Source organism: Lactuca saligna, chromosome 7, assembly GCF_052625555.1.
Source record: "Lactuca saligna cultivar CGN05327 chromosome 7, ASM5262555v1, whole genome shotgun sequence".
NCBI lineage: Eukaryota > Viridiplantae > Streptophyta > Magnoliopsida > Asterales > Asteraceae > Lactuca > Lactuca saligna.
Window position 1 is genome coordinate 165,401,181 of NC_136423.1, and position 8,552 is coordinate 165,409,732.

The 8,552-nt window shown below is 34.5% G+C and overlaps 1 protein-coding gene across 2 annotated transcripts; it reads right to left on the reverse strand.

Annotated features, from left to right (window-relative positions):
- Positions 1-1,093: 1,093 nt before the first annotated feature.
- HEI10 (RING/U-box superfamily protein) lies at positions 1,094-4,413 on the reverse strand. Of its 2 annotated transcripts, XM_078964963.1 has the most exons (10): positions 4,323-4,413; positions 3,972-4,110; positions 3,173-3,298; positions 3,000-3,072; positions 2,855-2,900; positions 2,684-2,714; positions 2,281-2,536; positions 2,018-2,187; positions 1,527-1,830; positions 1,094-1,396 (listed from the first exon to the last, which is right to left on the reverse strand). In XM_078964963.1, exons 3-10 carry the CDS (start codon positions 3,240-3,242, stop codon positions 1,390-1,392), a joined length of 957 nt encoding a protein of 318 aa, XP_078821089.1. In that variant the 5' UTR covers positions 3,243-3,298; positions 3,972-4,110; positions 4,323-4,413; the 3' UTR covers positions 1,094-1,389. The 2 variants fall into 2 exon arrangements, with proteins under 2 accessions (XP_078821089.1, XP_078821090.1); XM_078964964.1 differs by lacking the exon at positions 1,094-1,396 and having other exon boundaries at positions 1,523-1,830.
- Positions 4,414-8,552: the final 4,139 nt, after the last annotated feature.

Consider the following 8,552-nt stretch of genomic DNA (forward strand, 5'->3'; position numbering starts at 1 on the left):
ACCCGGTCTAACCAGTTTCAGTTGTGGATTAACTTGTGTTTTAAAAGTTGGTTTCGGTTAAACCTATAAATAAAACATTTTTTATTCAAAATTTACCCCAACCAAATAATACTTGTATTATATTTGATTTTAAAATGCAGATAATAAAACAACATAGTTTGAACTTTAAAGTACATAAAAACATAAATGTCGAAACCAAAAATTCTAGCAATTATAGACTTGAAATTGGTTGTCTTCATATAATCAAATATTTTTAATCTGGCAACTCTTCAAATTCACCATCATCTACTTCGGTCATTCGAGGAGGTATTCCATGTGCAATCTTTTATTCTAGGATGAACTGTTAGACGGGTGGTAAAAGTGGTACTTCAAACGGAATGTAATTTTGTATCCTTTCAATGTCTTTTAAGTAATTCTTCAAGCAAACACATGATCGAAAGGTGAGTCGTAACCTTCGTTTCGATATGACCTTTTCATGAAGAGAAAAAAAAAATTAATGCTACCATGGAAGCTTAGACAGCTTGTAAATCACAAACCATAACGGTGTCAAGAATTGTGGTTTCATTTCTCTCCACCAAGCCAAAATGTCAAGGTTGTGGAATTCATTGGGCGAAACATGAGTTAAAATTTTTTATGCCATATAGTTGCCCAATTCGTTACTTGCGGTTGAAGTTCTTTGGCATTTATTATTCGTCCTCCATCAAAGTTTTATATAGTTGGATATACACATCTCGATCAATACTAGATGATCCCATCATCCCCCTCCGCATATGAAAGTATTGGATTACTCGGTTGATCATATTTGATCGCATAAACAGTGGAATAATTTTTTTAAAGTGTCATTGAATTTAAAATTTTGAAATTTAACCAAATATAGTTCAGGTTCACTTAAACTTAAAATTGTTTTTCCAATTAAAATTTTGAAATTTAATTTTTTTTAAGTGGAATAATTATTTTTCCCATTAAACTTAAACTTAAAATATATTTAAGGTAGGATTTATGGCAGTAGCACAACTGTAAACCAAAGGTAACTCCCAAAAACATTTTAAATAGTTCCCTGTGGATATCGTGTGTACTTACACATGCAGTCTCATCAAAAATTCAAAATGGCAGTTATAAGGCAGTTGATAGCAGTTTCAACCTTCTTTCTAATAACAGTAGAAACAATCCCATTTTCATAGTAGCTACCTAATTTTGCATCATATTCTAGTATCGAAAGGAGTAACAAGTCAACATACGTTTAAGTGGACTTTTCACCAAGTAAAAATAAGTCTGAATATTCAAAAAGATGACTTACAGTAGATTTATAGAAAAAGAGTAGTCCAGAAGTAGTAGACTTATTTTATACCCTATTTCATATAATCTTGATCTTCTCTCTTTAAGTGTTATCTACAACCTGTCAATAATAAAAATAAGCCAATATAACAGTGTTAAAACTTAAAAGTTAAAACCAAATGGCATATATATTAACAAAAACTAAAAACTAAAATCACCGATTAAATTAAAACCTAAAAATATTTTCTTACGTGAACAACTGAGGTCGGGTACGAGAAAGTTGAGGCCTTTTCATTGGTGACAATATCAAATTTCTCAACGTCATCGAAGGATTTCCTGCTCCACCACCACCACCACCGCCGCCACCACCACCACCACCGCCAAACATCTGGCGACCAATACTTCTTCTGTTTTCAACTGGATTTACAGAATGTTTTACAGGTGGGCTATTAGAGATGTCGAAGGGCCCACCAGAGTTAGAACTGTTTTGTCTTGTGGTTCCTGGCCATATATCTTCCCGAGGTCCTGGAGTGTCAGGGGTGTAAACCGACCAATCTGCAGCAAATAAGTGAACTAGCATTTCTTGGGGAATACCAAGTAAATTAACCCTTATATATAATAGCAATGTACTTTGTTTTTTCTTTTTTTTTCAGGATAATAATATGAAAAAGTGAGTATATCTATAATTCTATATATGCATGTATTATATTGAAATAACTTTTGATAAACAAAATGAGATTACCTTTCCTCATGGGATCTCTGTTATCCATCATGTTAGCAGGACTGGAAAACAGATCAGAATCACCAGCAGCCCTTGAGAAGAAGTTGTTTGCAGGTTGAATGGCTGACCGTTTGACCGACTCATACTCACTTCTCAATTGGTCATACATCTCATCCAGTTTTCGTTTTTGCCTTATCAGTAAAAAAGTAAAAACATTGATGAAAGTGAAACTTTAATTTCACTGTTTGTAAATTCAGGGGACAAGTGGACAAGTGGCTGCTGACCTGGATTTCTCAGAAAATTTTTCTTGGAGTTCTTGTTTATCTTTGGATAAGTTTTGAATTTCTTGTTCCATCATTTGACACCTTTTGCCCATTTTCTGATATGCAGTGTGCAACTGTTCCATTTTTTCTGTGAACTTTTCTTGCATTGTTTCGCATTTTTGTTTGCACTGAGCTACTATCCTGTTCATTTTGAATTGCATTTCTAGTTCCTTTTGTCCAATATAGAACATGACACTTTTATATGCACTCTTCATTACTTTATTTGTGTCAAGGAAAGATAAAGATATATATATATATATATATATATATATATATATATATATATATATATATATATATATATATGGATCACATACATGATACATTAATATGTCTGATTACCATATTCAAGTAAATAGGATACATATTTGTGGAGATATGCCAGCCATAGCCATCTGCAGAGAAGCAAGTGAAGGAAGTTAAGATATATGAATACTGAAATGTAAAAGTAATTAATGAAAATCAATTTGGATATTGCAACATTATACTGAAGTAAATATTTTAACAGAAAACTCTTGTAGATGTGCTTTCTTACATTTACCCATTCTTCATTTGGGTTGATATCCACAGGTTTCATTAGACTGAAAGCAAAAACACATATTAAGTTTAAAATCAACTAAAATGTGAGATAGAAGTATTCTATGGATGATACATAGAGGAAGTGGAAAACTAGAAAGTACCTTTTGGAAAGTACTTGATCACAAATAGGGCAAGATGCATCGTTGCTTAGGATCTTACTGGCATCTTCGTGGCCTTTGAATCTCATTAAGGAAAATAAGTTGTGTATCATGTCATGCACTGATTGAAAGAAGTGTAATTGACTACAGTCTATAAGATTATAAGGTTAGGATACACAAGAGATGGCCACATGTGGTAGAAATAGCTTGTCCTTCTAGCTCCCTCCAGCATGCATTACACTTCATTGCAGTGTATATGATGATCTTCAGATGATTTGATGCTTCTTAGTCCTTAATAATACCTAATGATAAAGATGACCATCTGAATATGAGAAGTTTGCAGTTTTTCTATGCATAGTGGAAAGCTCGAGGAAAACCAAAAACAGTGAGCTATGAACAAAGCCATTTGATCAATTGTGATTACCATCAAAGATGAGTACCTAAAAGCCATATGCACACTAATCTGAACATATTAGAATATGAGAGTGAACAAGATGACTACATTGTATTATGTTGGCTCACAGCAGCAAAAACTTTGCATTGTAAAAAGAACTGAATGACAAAAGATGATGCCATTAAAGATGACTTCTGTGTCACTGTTTTTGAAGAAAAGCATACTCCGTAGTTTAAATATGAGAAGATGATGGCAGATGTCAAAGATGAAGCAATTTTAAGCTTCTAACAACTTCCGGATAACCAAAATTACTATAAGCATTGTCTGATTGAACGATTTAACCTGACATGAGATCTACTTCGGTCTTCTTCTGAATTAGCCATGTAGAACCTTAAACTACATGCCTCTGAGTGTTAGCAAAAGTAATTCAAACTTCACGCTCAACATTTAATATTAGGCGATTAGTAATTTCACTCTGTTTCTTAAGTTTTCTTCCAAGGCAATATGTGATATGATGAATTACTACAGACGAACAAAAACTTATGACATGAAATAGAAAAAGAGGACCGGAAATTCACTACCTTCAATTTCGGAAATACCGATAGAATCAGCGTAGTCGTGAATCAAACTTGAGGCTCAACTCGAAATGACTAGAACAAGTTACGAAACATATCCGATCACAGCTTCAAAAACGATCGGATTGCGATCAAGCACGAAAATCTGCAAAATCATCAAGTTATAACATAAATTAAACCTAATTGACATGATACGAGAAGCTTGAATCGGTGAATTCGAAATTTCGAGGCTATAAAACATGCTGATCCTGTCGATTTTCGTATGGCAAACTAGATTTCAATCCGCTAAACTGTTTGATAACATAGCAACACTAAAATTCATTATATCAAACATTATAATTCTCAAATCGCACTTACAAAACAAAATTTTCGATCGTTGCTATCACTGTGTGCACTGTGCAGCTTGCTCGCTATCGGTGAGATTATAATGGCGGTAATAGCAACTATTTAAAAGTGTCACGGTCAATGGTCGCCTCCTCTCATCTGTAAGACGTTCTTCTTTTTTATTTTTTATAGCGTTATTGAATTTATATATTTATATTTTATTATTTTTAAGTAAAATCTCTTTTGTTGTTAAACAGTTTATTAAATTCAATTTTTATTCTTAAAACTGTTATTAACCGTTCCTGATGTTAAACTTTTTATTGTCCTTATCAACTTTTCATTAACTTTTATTTTATAAAAGAATTGTTAAAAACTTTTTCCATAATTTATATTTTTTTCAATTTTATGTTATGAAAAAATAGAAAACAATAAATTTGTATTTTAAAATTTTAAAACACGACAAAAACTTAAGTAAAAAAAACGACTCTGAAGTATACCCAAATGGAGAGAGAACCACGGGGGATGGAGTCAGGCACGTCGGAGAAAGAGATACGGGAGAGAGTTCGACATACATGGAAAAGTTGTAACCTTCTACGTTCAAAACTTTCCTCCAAACTAGAATGAAGCGGCATTATGGCGGATGTTTAATAGATTTGGGACAGTTGTTGATGTCTATATTGCCAAGAAGCTGAACCGTCTCAAGAAGAACTTCGGTTTTGCTAGATTCATACGGATTCAAGAAATTCCTTCTTTTGAGAAACATCTAAATAAGATTTACATTGGAGCACAAAAGATTGAAGTCAATCTGGAACGGTTTGATAGGAAAGAGCATTTGAATCGAAGAAACAATCCTCAAGCTATGGGAAGCTTGCATGCAGCTCCAACAACGAACCCACGATCACACACTTCGTTATCTCAAAACAATTTTTTTCCTTGACCAAAACCTAGTATTAATACCACTAGAGTTGAGTTTTAACGTTAATCGCAACTAATTAATAGTCTAGCTATTATTACTATTATATAAGCGTTAAATAACACTCAATATAACTCATAATATTAGTCCAAATAATTATTTTAAGGTCCTTATAATGTTACTATAATTAAATAAAATCTATATTAAATATAGTGTAGGCGTAACTCACTTACAACGGGTTTTTATTAAAAACCAAGCTTCGCTGGAGCAGCGTTTCCGAGCCGAAAGCTTTTCTTCTCGGAGCCGTCGGGCGCTCCGAGGCTTTCTTCTCGTGATAGGGAGGTTCCCTAGACTTGGGAGGGGTTTAGGGAGGTTAGAGAGAAGTTAGAGAGAGAAAGAAAGGTTTGAAGGTGTGAGGAAATTATGAAGAGTTCATCTCTTATTTATAGGAATTGTATAGTAAAATAGTCTCAAAGCTTCGTCCGTAACTTTTGCCTACGAGCTCCGTTTTTGTCTGCCTTTTTACTGTTGAGTTCCTATTAAAGAGATCTTCAACTTTCATTTAGACCTCGTTGGCTAATTCTCATTCTATCTCGAATTTACAAAATTGTATCGAATTTGTCGCGCTCGAAAAGTAGAGACTAAGCTTCGTCCATAACTTTCTCATACGAGCTCTGTTTTTTTATGTCTTTTTACCATTGAGTTCCTATTAATGAGATCTTCAACTCTCATTTAGATCTCGTTAGCTAATTCTCATTCTATCTCGGATTTACAAAACTGTATCGAATTTGTCGTGCTCGAAAAGTAGGGACTAAGCTTCGTCCATAACTTTCGCATACGAGCTCTATTATCGACATTCTTTATATCCACGCGTTGGTATTTATGAGTACTACAACTTTCATTTAGATCCCGTCGGCTGATTCTCACTTTATCTTAGGTTTACAAAACTGTATCGAATTCGCAACGCTCGAAGAGTAGGGACTAAGCTTCGTCCATATCTTTCGCATACGAGCTCCATTTTCGAATGTCATTTTATCGTTTAACTCCTATTAACGATATCTTCATTTATCGTTTAGATTATTTTGGCTAAAAATCGACCGATCTAAAATTCAGATTTCGGCTGTGCACTACTATGCTAAATCTTAGAAAAATCATAACTTCCTCATACGAAGTCAGATTTGGATGTTCTTTTTATGCACACTATCGATTTAACATATACTACGAATTTCGTTTAGATTGCTAAGGCTAAATCTCGCTCTATCATAAATTCACTATTTACGCCTCCCGGTATCGTGTCGGTTCCGTCACGAAACTTCGAGGGGTCATAACTTCTTCGTTATAACTCGGATTTCGACACTCTTTATATGTACGGAAACCTTGTAACATATACTAAAACTTGGTTGATATTATTTATTCTTAATAATCTTTTGTCGAAAAGTTGTTTTCGACCCCTATTGCTTCTAAATTGACCAGCCCGGATCTACGGGCGTTACATTAAGCAATTATGCAGTTGCTAATGGGTATGATCTATGGTTTGAAAAAAAATGACTCTGATAGATTGTTAGTGAAATGTTGCAAAAAGAATAAGTCACCATCTTGCCCTTTTAGACTATGGGCCTCCTGGATGAGTAAAGAAAAGACTTTTCAGATCAAATCTCAAGTGAATGAACATAACTGTTGTAGGATGTTTATGTTTGGGTCAATAGTAACTCATAGATGGATAAGGAAAATTGTTATGAGTCAAATTATAGAGAACCCAAAAATGAGTGCAAGGAAGATGAAAGCTAAAGTGTCAAACGACATTCAACATAAATGTGAGTGTGGGGAAATGCAAAAATGCAAAGAAATTTGCATTACAATAGATTGAAGGAAGTCTAATTGAACATTATGGGAGATTGTGGTCATATGGTGAGGAAATTATCAGGTCAAATCATGGGTCTACTGTGAGGTTGGATGTAGACGTCATGCCAGATTCCACAACTTTGTTTTCCAAGTTTTATGTGTGTTTCAAAGCTATAAGGGATGGTTGGTTAGAAGGGTGCAGGCCTGTAATTGGGCTTGATGGTTGCTTTTTAAAGGGTATATTTAGAGGAGAAGTTCTTTCAGCTGTTGGGGGAGATGCAAACAACCAACTCTACCCTTTAGCATGGGTTGTGGTATGTGTTGAGAATAAAGAAACATGGAAGTGGTTCATAGATTTGCTTATGGATGACATTAATGGTGGTCTTGGTGCAGGCATTACCCTTCTTTCTGATGGACACAAGGTTAGTACTAGGTCCTTTTTATGCTTCATTTTTATGCTTTTTCACTCATAATGATGTTGTGATTTATAGGGGTTATTACAAGCAGTTAAGGAAAGATGTCCAGAAGCTGAACATAGGCAATGTGCTAGACATATTGTGCCCAAATTTAATAAAAGGTTTACTGGTCAAGAATACATGAAGTTATTTTGAAGGGTTGTAAGGGCTAGTACTGTGGAAAAGTTCAGAGGTGTAATGGAGAAGATCAAATCTATTGATACTCATGCTTATGGTTACCTTATAGACAGAGATCCTACTACCTGGTCTAAGGCATTCTTTCAAGAAGGAAGAGATTGTGATGTAGTGGAGAATGGGGTAAGTGAGAGTTTCAATTCTGCTATTAGGCATGCTAGAAGGAGACCTATAATCACTATGCTGGAGGAGACTAGGTTATTTGTGATGGAAAGGATATACACTCAAAGAGTTGAAGGAATAGAATGGGATTTGCTTATATGTCCAACTATTAGGAAGCGTATAAAAGATTTGAAGGTTAAACAGAGGTAAGTTTTTTACTTTAATATGCTTATGTTAATTATGAGGATGTGTTATTGATTTATATTTTTTGCTTTAAACAGATTGTGGGGAGTTACTCCTTGTGGTTATCAAAAGTATGAGGTTAGATTCACTGATGTTGCATATGGAGTGGATCTAATTGCAAAGAAGTGTGCCTGTAGAATATGGCAACTTATAGGGATACCATGCTTACATGGAGTGGCAACAATCTCTTACTTAAATCATGATGCATAGACATATGTGTCCCAAACATAAACTATTGAGGCTTCCCTAAAATGCTACAAATATAGCATTAATCCTCTCAACAGTAGTGATATGTGGCCAGATGTTCCATACCATAAGCCTTTGCCTCCCAAAAGAAGAAGATTACCTGGTAGGCCATCAGTGAAAAGGAAGAGGGATGCATTTGAACGAGAGTTGACTGGACCAAGTAGACAAATTGTCACAAGAAGGGGAAGCCTAATAAAGTGTGGTATTTGTAAGGAACTAGGTCACAACAAGAAAAAATTTCCATCTAACCAACAAAGCAATACATCA

Excerpts from the sequence above, each read along its gene's own strand:
- HEI10 (XM_078964963.1), bottom strand. The coding sequence starts at position 3,242 with ATGAAGTGTAATGCATGCTGGAGGGAGCTAGAAGGACAAGCTATTTCT. Across the intron at positions 2,901-2,999 it reads GATCAAGTACTTTCCAAAAG|TCTAATGAAACCTGTGGATA; the intron begins GTACTTTCTAGT and ends TTTTGCTTTCAG. Across the intron at positions 2,537-2,683 it reads TGGCATATCTCCACAAATAT|TAATGAAGAGTGCATATAAA; the intron begins GTATCCTATTTA and ends ACACAAATAAAG.